The sequence below is a fragment of the Falco punctatus genome (genome assembly GCF_963210335.1).
Source record: "Falco punctatus genome assembly, chromosome: 13".
Lineage (NCBI taxonomy): Eukaryota > Metazoa > Chordata > Aves > Falconiformes > Falconidae > Falco > Falco punctatus.
Genome location: NC_137593.1, coordinates 29407818 through 29426944, shown reverse-complemented (window position 1 = coordinate 29426944; position 19127 = coordinate 29407818). Strand labels below are relative to the sequence as shown.

The 19127-nt window shown below is 40.6% G+C and overlaps 1 protein-coding gene across 7 annotated transcripts in view; it reads left to right on the top strand.

Annotated features, from left to right (window-relative positions):
* The window catches only part of FARP2 (FERM, ARH/RhoGEF and pleckstrin domain protein 2), an 81514-nt gene that overhangs the window by 4089 nt on the left and 58298 nt on the right, over positions 1-19127 (top strand). For all 7 annotated transcript variants that reach the window (XM_080410384.1, XM_080410380.1, XM_080410381.1 and 4 more), the window contains exons 2-3: positions 565-798; positions 18446-18550. In XM_080410384.1, coding sequence (XP_080266510.1) covers positions 595-798; positions 18446-18550 — 309 coding nt within the window. In that variant the 5' untranslated portion in view covers positions 565-594. The remainder of the gene's footprint in view (positions 1-564; positions 799-18445; positions 18551-19127) is intronic.

Here is a 19127-nt window from a genome sequence, read left to right as displayed (position 1 = left end):
ATTATGAAGGCTCTGAGCAGCCAGCATTGGTTGGCATAGTTACAGTTTTGCATGAGTCGTCATTTTGGGGGATGAAGAAAGTTAATTGTTCCTGTTATCTTGGGGTGTGGTCCGATGTTGTAGCAAAGTCAACAGGATGGCTAGGTACCAGTGAGAGGCAGAGTCCTACCTGACCCTTCGCTGCCTGCGGCTTTTCTTGTGCTGTCAGCAGCACTCGTGCTGCTTGTGGTGTCCTTGGTTAGGGAGCTAAATTGGCAGAAAAATTAATTGGAAATTAAAATGTCAATATGATAGTGGGTAGAGGGCACAGGTTTGAGTATCCCATTTCCTAACCATGTTTTGGGATAGTTGTGTTTTTTAGGGTGGGGTTTTTTTCCTCCACTTATTTTTCTTCCCAGTAGCTGGATTTTTGACCTGAGTTTCATCAACTTTTTCATTGGTTTTAATAGCGGGAGGAAGAGCATTGAATAAGGACTTGGTGTGTGATTGTGCTTTAGTGGGTATTATTTTCATATGGGGTGTCAGTGGAAAACTTTCAGGCGGTAACCTTCTATTTTCTTCCAGGTTTCTTTAGACCCTGCTCAGTGCTGAAAGATGGGAGAGATAGAAGGAACGTACAGAGTCTTGCAGACTCCTGGCTCTCGTTTGGGTGTCCAGAAAAATGCGGGAGTGAGTACCTTGGAGCCGGGACAGAACCTCTCTACTGCAGTGGCATCATCTCCTGCCAAAATGCACGAGCGGGACCTACCGATCAAAATAAAGATGTTGGACAACACGGTGGAAGTACTTGACATTGAGGTAAGAGAGGTTTAAACCTGGTATCGAGTACACTTAGCCTCCAATAATGTAAAGCTCATAGGATGTGCTACTGTACAGAGGCGATATTTGAATAAAGATTCCTGTAGGGATTTTACCTACTTAGAAGTAGTTAAATAAGTAGCACATCTTGCTGTTTTAAAATCTTTTAAGTATAACAGATGTTTTGTGTTTTTAACAGCCTTTAAATACAAGCACATACTGTAACAAGCAGCTTTAACTGTTATTTGCTTTGGGGGAACACCAACTGTCTTCTGCCAAAGTGTTCTTGCTTCCTGAGCCACTTGCAGCTTTGTTGATTTGGCAGCTGGGACAGCAGAGGAGCTTTCTTTTAGTTACTATTTTTTATTAATTATTTTAATGGCTTCTTCACTCCTCTTCAACTGAACTAGCTCCTGTTTAAAGTTTTTGCTTGTTGCCTCACTTTGGGAGGAAGGCACCAGAGGAGTAGTGATGTTTCTGAAAATTTCTATTAAAACTCTGCTTGCTGTGCTATTGGGGAAATCAGCCTTAAGAAATACAAACTGTGCTCATATTGGGGTGGTTCTGTTTTTAAACAATAAAATATTTTTGTTCTTCAGATTCTTGTTTCATTCTCAGCATTAACCTCAGATTTTAGTTTTAGCTTGGCTAAAGATCTGTTGTTACAAAACAGACCTGTTCTGGTGAAGATATTCAGCTATCAGATATTCTGCATTAGTATCAGACTGACTTTTTAAATTAGCACTTGTAGCCTTAGTTTGTTGCATAGACGTAAACAGGTTTTTCCAAGTAGAGTAAAAAAGATATGGAGCTTTGAAGAAATAGTGGCTTTTGGGGATGTCTTCTATAGATTGCTGTCCAGCTGTTCAACACTCAAACATGAAATCTAATTTTGTAAAATTCTTTTTTTGGTTCAATGTGAGGCTGTGCCTGTATCCTCCCACCTGAGGACACAGAGGGTACAGCAAACCCATCCACCCCTCATTTACTGCATACAACCCACATCTGGTGACTTTGATTCTTTTGATGTGTGATTTTTTTTTTGTTTGTTTTTTCAAGTTGGTGTAGACATTGGTGCTTTTGTGATTTGATTTTAAAAAAGAAGAAAAAGCGCTAAGCAACTGCCCCAACTCTATAATTTTCAAAATTGATGCAAGTCTACTGTAAACTGTTAAAATCAAGACAGAATTTCTAACTCCTAGTCTCTGCTTTATTACATGAAGTTAATGACTAGAAATCTCCTGTATAGCCTAAAGCATAGATGTTTTCCTTCTCTTCCTTGTCCTATCTGTACCAACTCTGCCTGCTCTTCTCATGCAAATCTTCCAGTTTCCTCAGTAATCTTACCCACTTCATCTTTATAACTCTTATCTGGCTCTTTCTGACACAGTCAAAGCCTATTTTATTGTCTTTGATCTACTGCTGAAGGAAAATGCCTTGTCTACACTTGCCTCAGGAACCTTTTCAGCCTTCAGACTTGCTGATGCTCAGGTGGCCCTGCGGTCCTGTCCTGGAGCTCTGCGCTAGCATCTCTGCTGTTCTCTAACCTCTGAGCACCCTCCCTTGGTTCCCCTTAGTTCTTGCCTGTGCTCGGTATGGTTCACTACTTCCACAATACCTCGTTTTTTGAAACTGTCTTGACCCGGTTCTCCTTCATGTGCTGGAACAGTCTGGGCTATAGATCCTCCCAGTTATCTTCATTGCTCTCTGGCTTCCATTGCAGGTCCAGTTTAGTTCCGTCCTTAACCCCTTGTCTTGCCCTATAGGACTTTGTTGTTAAGTCTTGCCACAGCTGAATTTACATTCAATGGTTTGTTCTTCACGATGTCTAAACTCTGGATTGTCTCTCAGCTCTAAATAAAATCAGCCTTTGCCTGGTGAAACTCCGTTTTCATATTTATGTGTCAACATCAAGCTTCGCATGTATAAAATGTAAATTCCTCACGCTAGTTTTTTGGCTGCTGTGAGTCATACTCCAGTCTCCCCTGTCTGACCAATAATGTGGTTTATATTCACCTCTGATTCCTTCACTTCCTTTAGCAGGCCACCCTGTGCAGGTGTGCTTGCAATCTCTAGGGTGGTACTATTTAACTAAACAGCTAAAACTGATCCCATCCCAGGACCACCTCATTTCACACCTTTGTTGTTGCAATCACCTTGTTGGCTTCAGCCTCTCTAGTCCTGCTCTGCATGTACCCGTTTTGCATGTTGCAGTGAGTATCAACCCACTCAGTTGTTCCTAGCAGCTGCTATTGCCTGACCATTTTTTGTTTCACTTCACTGGCTCCCTCTCTTTGTAGCTTCAAATGTAGGTTGCTTACCTCCACTTTCAAGGTCCTTCAGGGCCCTGTCTGTAGTCTCCTGCAAGAAGGTACTTGGCTCCATCCCCTAAGTGGGCCACAATGCAGTACCATTGTGGGTGGTTTTTTTCCCATCACAATAGAGGTTCCCTTAATTAGGAGCTATCTTAGTTTTCTCTTTTTACCTGGAAAGCTCTCTTGGGTTTGGACATCCACAGAAACACCTGAATTTGGGCATCTAGCATGCTGAGGCCATAGTTAATATCATACTATTCTTCTTTACAAGGTCATTCGGAATTGAACAACTTGGAAACTTTTGCCTGGTGTTGTAAGCGGTGAGAAGGGGTCATCCTTTGTTCATCTGCAGAGCATCGAGCACAAAACGGTCCATAGTCAGCAACTCTGATGTTGCTAATGCCAATACACTGCCTACATTGCCTTTCATTTTTGTCTAAAGAGGTAGCAAATGATAGCAAACAGGGATGAGGTATTAAATTGTAACCCTCTGCCTCCTAAGTTCGGTGGACTGCTGGGATAGCAGTAACTGCTGACTGCTGTTTGTGATGGAAAATTGAAATTTTTCACTTGGGGATTGTGGGAGAGAATTAGGAAGAGTCAGCCACATTTACTGAATAGGTGTGGGCTAGCACAGATGTTCTTGGGTTTTTTTAAAACACAATGGGAGAAATTAGTGATTAAGCAGCTGTCCTAGAGGGATTGAGGCTCTGATTGTAGTGCTGCTTGCCCACTCCTCTTTGCTTTTGCATTATTTTTTTTTCCACTGGGTGTGGAAATGAGGTGGTGGTGTCATTATGTGTTTCGTAGGGCTTGTGTGTATTGATTCAGGTCAGTAATAATTCTACAGTGTAGTGGGACACTGAGGCCTTTCTCAGGTGCTGTTGGCACTGTCTTCTGGAGATGTCACTTATGGCAAAAGTGTTTGGTTTTTTTTTTTTTTCCTCTATTCAGATAATTTTCCCTTCTTTCTGTTAGGAACTATGGTAAATACCCTTTTACTGAGAAAAGTGGTGTGTTGGTGGAAGAGACTGACTAGGCACAGTGGTCAGCTTCTGGAGAGGGGTCTTCTCCGTGCAGCGTGGTAGAGAAGCTGATGCAGGAGCCCTGTTTACTGCCTTGCTTCTGATGCTGTCTAAAATGAGCCGCGTCAGCAATTTTAACTGTATGGGATAAACGGAGTTGCTGCAATGATGATATAATCCATGCAGCTTTTCCTTGTTATCCCCTCCTTTCTCCAAGATGCATTTAAAACACTTTCTTATCTCCCAGCAGGTGTTGATGGATACTCCCATTTGATAGCTCTTCCCCATCACTTGAGTTTTTTAATTTGCCAAAGAGCAAGAAAAGGACTGACAAAGTGGCATAACAGATGGGACAAGAACACAATAGGAAAGGACAGCCTTTCCTTCATGTTATTGTAGTATTTAGAACAGTGTGTTAAAAGGTCATTATGGTGACATTCCACTGCCTTTAGTCTAAAATCCACTGTCTCTGCCCGCTCTCACCATTTGTACTGTAAGTTTCCTTTCTAACTATGAATCGTGTTAATCAGTAAGAGTGAGCTGTTCTTTAAAGTATGCTGGGGCAGAGCTCTTCTCCAGGGAATCTGTTTTGAGTGTTAGGGAATAGAGTAATGCTCAAATGTTTTCTAGGATTGAAAAAATTGAAAATTGGGTGTTTATGGTTTCTCCTTTTCCTCCCAAAACAGAAAAGAGAATGAAACATATCCATCCAAAGCTAGGCTGGAATATTAATTATTTTAATGAGATGTGGGGTTTCCCTTTTTATAGGCAGCTTGTTCAGTCAGTTCAAATCTTGCATGTGCCATATCACGGAGTATCTGTCCTATTCCCTCCAAGCTAAGTCTGTCCAAATGGGTGGTTTTGCAGACTACTAGCTGAATGATCGGAAAATTCAATTTAATTCAAACCGTGGGCACACTTAAAAGTAATCAGGGTTTTACAATAGAAGTTCTGCCAGCTTTCCTGTTTTTCTTAAGAGGTTAAGCATGGAGGCCTTTGATCGGCGTAAAAATATTGCAGACTGTTAAGTGGAAGGGCCTAGGCTGGGTTTAATTTGCCAAAAAGACCATTTGGAGAAATTGTGCTTGTCTGGTGCTGGTTATGGAAGACAATAAAATGTGCTGCAAGAAAGGATAACTTAAGCTATAGGAATTTAGGGTATAGGAAGTTTTGATTTACACTTACTGAAAGCTTTTGCGTTCATTTGTGGTAGAGTTGGAAGTGGAGTGTGTTACAGCAACAAATGTATGGGCTGTCAAAGACATGGAGTACAGCATGAGTGCCTGGGTTAGAGGAAACAAGGGGTCTTTTTGCATTACGTAGTTGGAAGAAGAGTGATACTGAGTAGGTGAGAGTCTGGTGCTGTCTTAAAATCCCAGTAAGTGAAATCATGGTTTAGTCAACAAGAAAGGGGTCAGACTTGTCGCATCCTCCAGCTGCTTTCTCCGATGCAATACTTTTTTGGGGGTCTGTAGGCAAGCAGACTGTAAGGTCTGCCTCTCTGACCCCGTTTTCTCTTTGCACTAGCTTGTAAGACGTTTAATGGAATTGCTGCCATAATGTGATGTTTAATATTTGGTCCGTATGTTGTTTCTTATGTAGGAAAGGTGTGCTTACTTTCTTACATGAATTATGCTCTATGCTCTGAGAAAGTGCCCCAGAAAGAGAAGTTTAGATTCTTGTGCTTCAGGTTTATCAGACTCTGTCTGGGGAGAACTTGACACTTCTTCAGTTGTGTGTACTTCCTCTTCTCCTTCTGTTTGAACATAAAATATAATTTAAGAGTGTGAAATACTTAGGTGTTATGTTATAGTTGAACTTTTATCTATTTTTACCTACAGGAGAATGAATTATGTAGAACTGTTATAGCCGTCATAAAATAATAGCACAGTTAGTGCTCAGCAAAACCAGGTGGGTCTGCCTGCCTGCTCTACTCAGTGCAAAAACTTAAAACTAGAATATTTTCTTTCATGCTATTGTTTGTTGGGTTGCTTTGAGTACACAAGTCTATGAGTTTTGTGTTTTTTTAAAAAAAATATGAAGTAACTTGTGTCTCAATAAAACATAAGTCTTGGTATTATGCACGCGTTAATAGTACGAGTTAGCTTTGTTGGTTTGCATTTGCCTTATATTTGAGCTAACTTGTGTTTCTTGTGCTGGGATTTCAGTTTTGTCTTGCCGTCTCACCATACTCTGAAGTATTGTTTAAGGCTTTGTGGGTTAGGCGAGTGCAGATGTTCTGGTGCCTTGGAGTGTGAAGCTGGGCCTTAGGAAAATGCTTCGTTTTGTTGGGATTTTTCCTGTTTTCTGTATTTCTACCAGACCTGTTCCCGTGTGCATGACTCGCTTTCTTGAAGGTTGCTGTATCTGTTCTCATTTTCTTACCAAGGACGTGAAAGACAGAGCATGTTCCTCATCCCTGTGTCACTTTGCAGTGTGTCCCTCTCCCTCTAACACTGGTGGGCTGCCTGGGAGGGAAGTGCTTGACTCCACTGCTGTTTGTCAGAAAAGGCTAGTCAAAAAAAGATTATGCTTTCTCCCCTCCTCCCTGTATTTACTTATTAGGTATTGTCCTCTCCCTGCTCATGTCTATTTTGGACTTTACTGATGTATCCTGTAACACTTACTATTATATTACTACAAAATTTAAGTGACTTAATCTGTCCTAAGTTGAAAACAGTTAATTGATGATTACTCAGTCCAATATTGATACTGTCTTTGCTGGCAACCTTTATGACTCTTCCTTGGTTTATTTAAATTTACAAATTGAGTTATTAAAATTGCAAAATTACTTTAGATCCTTATGCTTAGAATAGAATAGAGTAACTACGTTTAGTTGTTCTGGTTTCTGTGCAGTTTGCAGGCATCTGTAATTGAAAAGGTGTCATGAAAATGGCACCTCTTCAGGTGCTCATTGTTCCCGACCAGCCGTTAGAGCCTGTGACCATGAGTCACTGTAGTCAAGGGTCCTGAAATCAGGAGCTGGGCTAGGAGCGCAGGAGGGATTTCGGGACAGCCGAAGAAGCAATCTGACAGCTTGTACGTGTGTCGTGACTTCCTGCAGTTTGGAGAGTGTTTTTGGTTCATGCATACTGGAAAATGCTGCTTATCTGTAACTTCTTATGGTAGTGTTAGTACCTGTAAGAACTTTGTTGGGGCTCAAGCTGAAATTATGTAGCTTAAAATGCTGTTATTGAGCAGTTTTAAGTAAGAAATACACATCTGTTAAAAATGGAGAGCATGTAGTGGGCACTGAAAAACATTTACTCTGATTTTTCAGAGAGGCCATCCTTACTGCAGGCCATGGCAAACCCTGAGCGCGTCGCCAGTGTTAGTGGCGTTACAGATTCTCCGGCAGGACCAGGCAGCCTGCTGCCACCTCTTTGGCAGAGCCAGGCTCTGGCATGAGCTGCTCTCCTGCCTCTCCCCTCGCTCTCTCTTCAACTGCTTTTTCCCCTCTGTGTTGTAAAAGTATTAACAGCTTAAATATGTGGGAAGTAGGGGGACAGGCTGCTTCTGAATCCTATTAAGCGCTATGCTGAAGGAATCAAGTATTAGTTAGCTTGTGTTTTTCTTCCCTGACTGGGAAGAAATAATCAAAATTCCAGAAAGAATCATAGCCAGATGTTTGTCATTGCTCCGGTTTGACTCTCCTAAATATGGCAAATAAGCTGCCTTAGGACTTATTTTAGTCTGACCTCAGAAGAGAAAGTTAGTAATTCACTATTTAAAATTCGAAGTTATTATAGGGTTTTAAAAAAAAGTAATTGAAGCTTTGCAATTTGTGTACTGTTTAATTCTACTGTATATTTTTTTTAGACCTGTTATTTTGTGTTTGGGGAGTTGCCCTTTTTGATGCTATGTAGGAATGCGGTATTGGGTGGGGAAAGGTAAAATGGCAGCCATTTTATTCGTGGACCTTTGTGTTTTTTGTTGGTATGTTGTTTTGTTTTTTTGTTTTTTGTTGGTTTTTTTTAAGAGAAGATGTGAACTTAAATTGTATTATAAAAACCATTTACTACTTTAAAGTTTTCTCGACTTTAGGTGTCCCATTATGTGAAAAGAAAATTGAGTTGCACTGCAGCAAAGGAGAAATGTCTGAATATTCCTGTATGAAAAGTGTATTATATACACATATTGTAATTTAAAACACAGAAACCATTTAGTAAAATGGTGATCAGGTGTTATCACAGGCTTTGAAATAGGGATGTAATGGATTGAGTTTGTAACTGTATAGCTGTGATGTACTATAGTGCCTATGCTTCAGCATGTGTAGTACATAGATGAAAAACCCTTGTACGGGTTCAGAAGAGCGAACTGAGGAAGAGAGCCACGTTTGCGTAGCCTAACACTGAGTTGGTATAAAGCCGAACCCTTTTTAACCTCTCTTTAATTTATTGTAAGCACACTGAGAATGTTCTGCCTGAAATTGTTCTGTCTGGATGAGATCTGATAAAGTAAACCAATGCATAACATAATGGTCTTGGCATACATGCAGCAGTACAATTCTTGTACTTAATTCCTTTCAGATGCCTTCCAAAGTAACTGGTACACAACCTTGTAAAGAAGAAGCTGTTACCTGTTAGGTTCCTTACTAATTCCAATACTGTGCTGTCATGACTAGTAAAGCAAGGAAATACTGTTAGTTTCTTAAACACTTCTGCAGCACGCAGGTGTTAATTGCTTATTTTCGTAACCTAGTGACAAACGATAGTGACAATCAGCTGAAATCAGGTCAGTCTTATGCCATTCTATGAAAATAACTGTAAGAAATACTGTATTCTAAGAAGAGAGAGCCTGAAAGTGAAAAAAAAGAACCCCAAACAACCCACAGCCAGCTAAAGACAGCTACAGAAATGCAGCCTGCTGCAAAGCAGTTCAGAGAAATTTTGGGTTAGTGCCTACTGAAAAAGGGGACTTGATGTTGAGCAAGGAATGGTGTCTCTTGGTACCCAGCAGAATTCAGAGAAGCACAGCCTTGTGAACATGTATGTAAATAAACAGGATTGCAAAAGCATACCTGTGTCATCTGTTTCTCCTTGCAGCAAAATGCATTTCTGGCAGTGCAATGTTGCCTACCTGTGTAAGAGGGAGACCATGTAAACTGAATATTTAAAAAGCTATGCTGTGGTGACGATGCCTTGTGTAAAAGATCTGCTTTTCAAGACTGTGATGTTGGATATGGAGCGGGGGAAGACCCCTCAATCTGACGGAACAGTCGTTCATTAATAAAAATAAGCATTTTAAAAGAAAAGGGAGAAAAAAATCAAAGAGAATTGAGCTGCCAAGTAGTCTATATCATGAGTTCAGAGACACTCCTGGAAGTCTTTGAAAAGCTCCTTAATGTGCTGCTGCCCTGACCTGAGCTGCATGTTTGAAACCCACAGGTACAAACCAGGGAGGTGAAACGCATGTCAAGCTATCTAAATTGGAGTATATTGCTCTTTTGTAATCTCTTGTCACTTGCGGTAGGACTTGTGATGCCTTTTTGATGGGTTTGTAGCACCATGCTTGGGTTTTGTACACATGCTTCTGTATTTTAGAGCATTTCTGATGGTGAAAGCAGGTTTGAAAACGTTACCTAAGAAGTAATTTCTGCCCAGCCTCACGGCAGAGGAATGAAGTATTTTAACTACTAATGCCTCCTCACTGCTCTCAGGCCAGCCTTGAGAGGTGATGTTTCCCTGGGTGATCAGAAGCAACGGGAGCTCAGTTTTAAGCTTGCTTTCCCAGCACTGAGATCCAGGCTGACGTTTCACATCTCTGCTATCTGAGGTGCTGCTCTTCTCTGACTGCCCCTAGCAGAAGGCTTGGGCACAGCACCTGGTGGAGCCTGGGCACAAAACACTAAAATTAAAATGCTAAAATACCTATATTGATTCAAAAAAAAAAGGAAAGAGGGCTTTGTAGAGACTGTTAGAGCTGTCCGATGTGTCTTCAACTGAAATCATGAAGGACAGGCATCACTGTGCCTTGAAACCAGAGATGTAGGAAAGACTCGTGCTGCCAAGGGGGAAGTTAACAAAGCTTTGGCCTTATCTAATCTGGCCTGTAGGTATTTATTAACCTATCACCATGGTAATGAACCTCTGCTCAAAGTACAGTGGGGAGTGATGTTAAGGCAGCTGGTACAATTCCAGTTTTGCACAAAACAAAGTTTTGGCTTTTCCTGTAAAAATACCTAATCTGTATAAAGAATCTTTCATGACAGTCTTATTTCTTTGATCTTTTAAACTTGTTTCCTTTGGGCAGGCTTCCTCAAAGCAGTGTGCCAACCTGAAGTGCCATAAGACGTTGCAGGGAAAGACCAGATCAAATCTGATTGATGTGGGCATGGACGATGGTTTTGAGGCAAAAGCATAATTAATGGAGAAAGACTTGTAATTTTAGTAACCTTTTTTATGAACAAAGGGATACAAAGTATTGTCTGTATTTAAAAAGACTTAAAAATGTAGATTTTTATTTATATGCATATATGTACGTGTAACGATGCTGTGCAAGTTCCTAGAATACCTACAGTCCAAATAGGTGGTGGCCAGGCACGTTAGAGGGAGTAGGTGTAAGGAAGGTTCAGTGGTTTACACAAGTGCATGGGAAAGTTCAGGGAGAAAAAATGATACCATCAGTCTCCTAACTTCAAGTTTCTTAGCTTTATTACACTGTTGTACGGCTTGCATGAACAAAAAAATAGGTGCTTAGACATTCTGTTTTGACCCTTACTTTCTTCAAGTAGAAGGCTTTTCTCGAGAATGGTTAGTAACGGCATATAGCCTATTTTGACAGAAAGCCATTTTTATAAGTAGGCACTTGTATCCGACCTTGGTTATTTCAGCTACCTGGTTGTTTAAAGGCGTGAAATAGTGCAGATATTTAATGTAGCATGCTGATGAGGCTGAACCCTCTTGAGTGTGCACTCAATGTTTGAGAAAGACTGTCAGTGTCATGTGGCTCTGGCCCTTTGCAGATTAATTGAAGTAGTGCATGCTGTAAAAGAAGCCCAGTGTCACCATTAGCACAATTTTCTGGCATCCCTACTGGCGTGATCTTTGCCGCTGCATGGGATCAGCCACCCTAAAGCAGCTGCTTTCTCTGATACTGTTGCTGCTGTTGTCTGAATGTTTAATTATTAGCAAGCATTAACTGTCGTGTCTAATAGTCAGGTGGTAGCGTCCTGTGAGACTCTTTCCAATGATGTGGTCCAGGTTTTTAATTTTGGTGGCTTACCTCTTCCCCAGGTAGTGTATGAAGCAGAGGAACAGGGAGGTTCACGTTTGTATTTTTCTCTCTAGGCAATGAAAGCGACAGAATTTCTGCTCAACACCCAGTGTTTTTAATGTGGCTCTTCCATGTGCTCTTTGTATATGGCACTTGGGGACCACGTGTTGATTGAATGCTTAACTGTGGTGCCGTTTGTTTTTTCTCTGAGCGCAATGTGTTTTGAGTGCTTCAGGTATTTCGATATGAGAGCACGTTCAGAACTTGGGACCGTTTTTGTCTCTACATGCTGTCTACCTAAGTATACATTTCCCAGTCTCATTCGCATAATTCCCTCCCTGTTGGGGATCTTTTCCCATGTCAACAAATTATTGTTTTCCTACTTCCAGGCATCCATCAAGTCTAACCACTCTGGAAAAGCATGTTTGTTGGGTAGAGCTGGTTCATTTGGCAGTGAAGTGCTTTAATGCTGCTGGAACCTTTAAATGATCACAGGTTTTAAAGCTAACCTTAATTGAACGAGTCAGAGGCTTACATTTCTGAATAATTTGGCTGTGGATTATCTTTTTTTAAAAAAAAAAACTAAGAGCAAAAAAACTCTTTAATCCCCCCCCCCTAAAACACAACAAAACCAACCACTGAAATCTTAGGACAAAAAATCTTGGGAGGGGAGTCTTAGAATATTTTTTAAACAAAACCGTTATATCCAATATGCATAATAATGTAATAAAGTAAATTAAAATGGCTTAGAAATTTTTATTTGGTTTCGCAACTTCCATGTTTGAGTAAATTGGATTTCAGCACCATGTGAAAATACTGTGACACGATATTAAAAAAAAAAGAAAGCAAATTTTCAAGGTGTAAACATATGCTGACTGAATTTGTGAAGTAGTTATGAAGCAGTTTTCAGGCTAGCGGTGTATTCCCGGAGTTCAGTCTGTGACCATGAAGTAAGGTGGCTGGGGGCAGATGTGGGGGTGTTGCTCTGACAGTGGTGCATCCCAGCAGCTGGGACTGCCCTGCGGGCACAGTGAGGGGCAGGCTGCGGGCACGGGAGACAAGGTCTGGGGGTGGGTTTAGCTTCCTTTGGGGGAGCTGGGGTTCCCCCAGCGCCGGGTAGAAAGGCTGCCACTGCCAGTGGGGGACCCCTGGCATGCTGGCAGCTGGACTATGCTCACTTGTGTGTGTGTCGGGGAATTTTTTATTTATTTATTTTTTAAAAAAAAACAACTTCATATCATTGACTGGAGTAGAAAATTGGAAGAAGTTTCACAAACCTTATGTGCATGCTGGGTTGGCTCCTGTAGCTCTTGACCGAGTTCTGGAAGAAATAGGATTGCTGTCTGCAGTAAGTGGCAGGTAGGGACCACAGCAGAGTGAAGCAGCAGGGAGGACCTTGTACAAGAGAGTCAAATCCCCTGACGTCACAGGCTGGCTGATGCTCTGTAAGTTATTAAATGCATTGTGAACTTTTTGGCATTTTCTTAGTAAAACAACCTGAAATTGGGACCTGTCGGTATATGAGTGAATAAAACAAATACCTGTATTTAAAATACAGCTTTCTTCATGAAGTATTGAAAGAAAAATTGAAATAATTGAAGCTAAAAGTCATTGTTAAATGTTCAGATAATAAAATGAAATAGTATTTAAGCAGCATTTGACTGAGCATGTGAAACCAGGGTTTGATAATCTGTTCTTCCTAGGTACCCATTTTTGTGGGGAGGCTGGGACTGTTTTCATTTGAGTTACTTGTTCCAATCAAAATTGAAGAAACTAGTAAAGTCCTGAAAAAGATGAGAGTTATTTCTTACTTTTCCAGTCTGTGGATTAAAAACTAGGTATAGAACCATAAGGTCATCTTGTTTTAGCCATTAAAACAAAAAGTTAATGAATGGTGCTCCTTGCCATCCTGTAGTATTTCCTTCTTTCTAATAAATGTGATTTAAATGTACACCTTGTATTTTTAAATGCAGTTTTTGTTTATACATGGCATTAATAGTAGTTATTAATAGGGAGTTTTGAAGGTCTTTTTTATGTCTTTTGGACAGAGATCTAACATTACAAAAGGGCTGTAGATAAACAGAACTATAAACTCTGAAATGTTTGTGTATTTCTGGTTAAGAAAGGAAATAGCAAGTCTGGTGTAATTACCATGTTTAGTTGCCAGTTGTTTTTTGTTGGTTTTTTTTTTTTTTAATTTGCCAAAAGCTGAGAAATGACTTTTTCGTTAGGAAGACCACTAAAGTGCACCAGAAGAAGAAAAAAGTTACCTGTGAATGGTGAAGAGGTCTTGATTTAAATCAGTTCGGTTTACTTTCCATGCCAGTGCTTCTCTTTGGCCACTCACAGGCTGCTTCATGTTGGCCACTTGTCAGTGATGATGTCAAATAAAACTTCTCATGCCAATACCCTGTTTACTGCAGGATTTGATCTCCCAGCAGCTGCAGAATTCTGTAACACAAAATCCAGGGTCAGCTGGTGTTTGCTGAAGTTGGGGACCGGTGGCTCTTCTGGCTCTTGCTGCACAAGAGTTTCCATTCTATACCTTTGCTTTTTCCAAACTCGTGGCTTTTGGACTGATTCCCCGCCCACCCCCCCCACCCCCACCCCCCGTCTGCCCTCCAGCTTAACTGCTGCCAAAAGTGGATTTCATTTTTGGAAAGTTTGAGCAAGGGCATTTTGGAATGCCCTTTTGGAATATGGGAATACATTATGAAAATACTAGGTTCTTTTGGTATTTAAGTTAAAATACGTGGAAGCAAAAAGTTAATATGTTCTGGAAGACATGTTTGGGAGTTACAGAGGCAGAATTGGTTTTGATAATACTGAACTACAGTCTACTGAAAGTCATAGGCTATGCATTCTTAGTTTGTCTGTCTTCCTAAGCTAAGTTATGACAGAGGGAGGGAGGGAGGGAGGATCTGCTGTGTAGGTAGTGATATTTGAGAAAATAGGAAATGACAGTTGTGATGATAAAACAAAGATAACTGTTGTTCTGACTTTAAAAAAATCATTTATATTTTACTTCTCTGTCCTAAAAATTGCTAATATTGAGTATGTTTACTTTTCTGATGGAGAAAAAAATACATATACCTCCCTCAGTCAAGAAACTTCAGCTTAAAATGCTTGTTCCTATTAATTTCTATTCCTGTCTGATTCTGAGTGTGGTCTGAAGGTGTTACTCCTGCATGCGGGCAGGGGATTGCTGTGCAGGTGTTTTGCCAATGCAGGGCCCTCTGCAGTGTCACTGCCCATCAGGATACCCTGCTTGCATAGCTCTGAGGGATCTTTTCGAGCTTGATCTGAATATACAAATAGATTTGAAAAAATCTATTGTATTGAACAGTCTTCTAATGATGACTTGTTAAAATAGTCTGTAGTCCAGCTACAGCTGTAATTTTGACCCTCCCTAGGGTCACTGGGAAAGCTTTTGTTAGCTGCCTATTTAATTTTTTTTACCTTTTTTTTTTTCTTTTTTATGTGGAATAATTCAGTAATGCCAGTAGTCGTCGTCTTGGCAGAATATAAAGAGTAATTGAGAAGTCTGGAATGGGAAATATGCAGTGTTGTGAATTTGTATTGAAAACAGGACCTTTCTGAAATGCGTTCATGCAGCTTCTTGCCCTGACGTCAAAATTACAGTAATTACTTAATTACTTAAAAGATTTTTCTTTGTGCTACTTTTATGCAGATTGAGAAATGGCATGGAGCTTCCCACTATATAACTTTCATTTTTGTCAGCTTCAAAATGTTAAGCTTTTTGGAATGGATGGCTATAAATGTAATAAACAATTTGAGGAACTAAATAGCTGTAAGAAGAATTTTCCCACAGCATTTGAGACTTAATAATGGAAGATTGTTCTGTCTCAAGCTTTTGTAACCTATTTTTAAAATAACATAAAATAAAATGGTTACTGTTCTTTTTAAAATGTGGCATTGTTATCGTTGCTTTATGCTTTGAAGGAAGTACTATGAAATGATATTCAGCTTAGAATGAGGTTTTTCTTAACTTGTTATTACAAATGACGCCCAAAATTATAGTTGATAGCCCAGGCAAAATAATTTTGCACTTTCAGCATTTAGATGGCACCTTTATCAGTTGCAAAGTGCTCCCAGCTGCAACCATCTTAATTTCTTCATGTCTAGCTTCTCGTGACGGGAGCGCAGGCTCAACACTGGAAGTAGAGAGATGCCAGGGGTATGTATGGCATACAGGGTGCCCTTTGGGGAGGAATGAAGGCAGCTGGACTGTCATTGGGCATGGAGCTTGGTGGAGCCACAGAGATGTAATTCGGTTTGAGTACACAGGTTTCTCCCATGCATGGTATTACAGAGTGATCAGGATAATTTTAACACCTGTGTATAATTAGCCATGGACAGGACAGTTTCCTTAATCAACACAGCACACAGTCTGATTGTAAAACTTGTCCAGCTGTTAGATCTTTTACAAGTTAATCCAAGTTTATCACTTCTAACAGAAGGTGGTCAGAACCAGGATTACCGCTTATTTCACAAATGAGAAATTAAGAGGCTTGGAGTCACAGGACATCTCCAGGTAATGGCTTCTAGAGACTCCTAGATTTGTGAAAAGGTAGGCTGGTGTGTGCTGTCTTCTGCAGATGGAAGTGTATGAGGTTGATCAGGGTATCACTGCATCTCTGTAAGTATTGCTGGCTGAAAAGTATTCCTTTCTCAGATCTGTGGTACCTGTGAACAGTAGTGAACAATAATAAATGTGTATCTGTACACTTAAAAAAAAAATCCTCCTATATTTAAGGACATCTTCTGTTACTATTTTAAGATTTATTCAGAAGTGCAAGAAATATATTTAATTTGAAAGTTAAAAATTGAATTTTTAAAATGCATTTCGCCAGCAGCATGTGTGACCTGTGGCAAGCAGTCTGTAACATGCCTGAGAAATGTGTCTGTAGGCAGAAGAGCAAGAATGTTCTTTACTGAAGGTGTGCCTTACTTTACCTGTGTCATTCCTTATTTCATTGTCCACTGAAGTGATGAACAGGATAATTTCTCCCGATTCACAGTTCTGTTTGGGAGTTTCAGCGTCACTGGCCTGATCCAGCATGATACCAAGAAACTTTTTGAATGAATGGTGTTTGTGCTAGGTGAATTTGTGTGACCTGTGCCTCACACCTGTGGTTGCCCTTATAGATAACTGACTTGTGAAAGTGTGAATGAGAAGGACAAGCCGAACTCGTGTTGCTCTTCTGTTTCTGTACTTTTTTCCTGAGTTATAGTGTTGGATTCAGTTGGCTCCATTCATGTCAGTGCAATTACCAAAGCTATTTCAGTCTGCAGTACAGACAGAGCTGTCGTACTTTTTTTGTCTTCGCTTTTTTAAAGTAGTACAGAGGTATTTAGCTAAATTGCACACAGCTCTTTATAACATCAACCCTTAATCTCTTTTTCCTCTAAGAAGCAAGTACTCTTGAATTTTTACGCATCTCAGTAATGTGAAACAATTTCCCTGACTTGGACCATCTTTTTTAGCTGTTTTTAATGTAAAGTGGCCCGTTCTTTCTGTTAGATATTTTAATTTGCAATTTATTAAATAATTCTAATTCTGTTACTAATTTATTATAATGCCTAATACTTTTAAAAGATACACTGTTCTGAGTTTAAAGAGTCAATTACAGAACTGTGTGCCTGCAGAGTCTTCCAGTACTTGTGACTTTTTCAAATAAACAAGACCTTGGTGGCATGAATACCTGAGGTGTGTTCTGCTGTATAACCCGGCCGACCAGAGTGATGCCGGACCCCGTTGCTGCTGTTGCAGGATTACTTCCATGGTCTGAGGTAGAACGTGAATCCCAGGAGCTATGCTACCTCCTCTGCACCCTGCTAGCTTTTGTATGTTGCTGGAACAGGTACTGAGGGTTGCAAAACCCCTTTGGATTCTGTTCTGTGTGATCCGGATGGACTAATGCGCGGGTTCATTAATGCTTTTTTTCTTGTGGTGGCTGCTACAGTCATGCAGTAATAGATGCTGAGAGCAAGCTGGTATGTTTTAATAAGCAGACTGAAGAATAATTGGTTTGGGTGTGCTGTGAAAGTGTCCCGGTTTTTTCCTGGATTACTGTACCTGCTTTTTGCTGGTTTTTTTTGTGGTTTTGCCCCTAACTTGACTGTGAAAAGGGGTGGTGAGTGGGTTTCTTGAGGCAGGGATTCATTGCAAATGACTACCCAGAAAACATGGTGTGAGAGGAGGGTGTTTGGGTTCCCGCTGATTTCTTTAGCAGGGAACTGTAGCCTTCCTGTTTATTTCTTAATTAACAGAATAAATACTATCACCTTGGGTTTTCTTGAACACTGTTGTAAGAAAAAAGTTAGGGTTAAGATTTTTCAAAGATGTTCCTTTGTAGAAGACGAGTTCTAGTTCTGTCAGCAAAGGCCTTGCACGTGCTGTGATAAGCAGTTGCTGCTCAGTTGGTGTCACCCCTGGCAGCCAGTCCCTGAGTCCTGCTTGCACAGCGCTCGCTTTCCTGCCCCACCAGCCAGGGCTTTCTAGGTGAGGGCTGAATCCTCTTCGGGTACAAACCACCCTGCGCCAGCCTTCCTCAGCTGTCGTGGGCTTGCTTAGAGTAGCTGCATACGTTTTCAGGTCTTGCTGGTGTGAATGTCGTGGGTGGCTGTGTAGTCCCTGGTGTCGGTGTGAGCGAGGGGGCGTGTGTCCAAACACGGTGGGTGGGGGTGGCAGCCCCTGCTTCAGGTCACTGCAGCTGGGGGAGAGCAACAATGTCTGGCTACACAAACAAGTAGTGCTAGTTTATTGAAGGAGCTGCAAGTAGTTTGCAGCTGATCTAGTCTGGTCTCATAGCTGACCCTGCTTTGAGCCGGAGGTTGGACGTAGATGACCTCCTGTGGCTCCTTCCAGCTTGAGTTCCTCTGCTTCTCTGAATTGTTTGTATGGAGCCGTGCCTGTATATTGGGTATTTACTTGTTATAGTGACAAGAATAATGTGAAAAATCTTTAAGGTATTTTTCTACAGTTTCTAGAACGCCATAACTTTTCTTTTAATTTGCTGTAAACTTATTCATATCAATCTCACTGTATTTTTTTCATCATCTCCTCAGTCAAAATATTACGGCCAAACATTATTGACAGAAGTTTACAAGCATCTGAATTTGATTGAATCGGACTACTTTGGGATCGAGTTCCAGAACATCCAATCATATTGGGTATGTACAGTTCCCTGACAAATTGGTATAATTAAAAGGTTGAGTGAATGCAGTTGCTCAAGTGTCAAAAGTTTCAAAGTCTGCTGGGGTCTCCTGTTAAGATTCTTTTTGATTCTTGTAAATCTGCTTCGCTCACCGGAACAACAGCTAGTAAAGCAGAGGGAGGAGGCAGATTCTACTGCTTGTTAAATCTCAAAAGAATGGGTAAAGCAGTTGAGTCGTTGCTGATGTTCCCATTTTCAGGGATATAAATAAAATCCTTGTTCCCTTTGAAAGGAGAAACATCAACTCAGTGTAGTCTGTTGAATACTTCTGAAGTCATATTACAATGTGTAATTTTGGTAGTATTTGTATTTATCTTCAGTTTATTCAGTCTTCAGTTAATTTCCCTATAGAGTCATTATGATCTCTTTCTAATAAACATAAGTCAGCAGGCATATAGAGCTGCAAACTTTTTAAATCAGTGAGCTAGATGAATGCTGGCACTCTGTACAAGTTGCTTATCCCTGTACCTTGCAAAGAGGACAGTGTGGCTTCTAAAGTAGAAAATGCTCCCAAAACTGTTCTAATTTTTTTC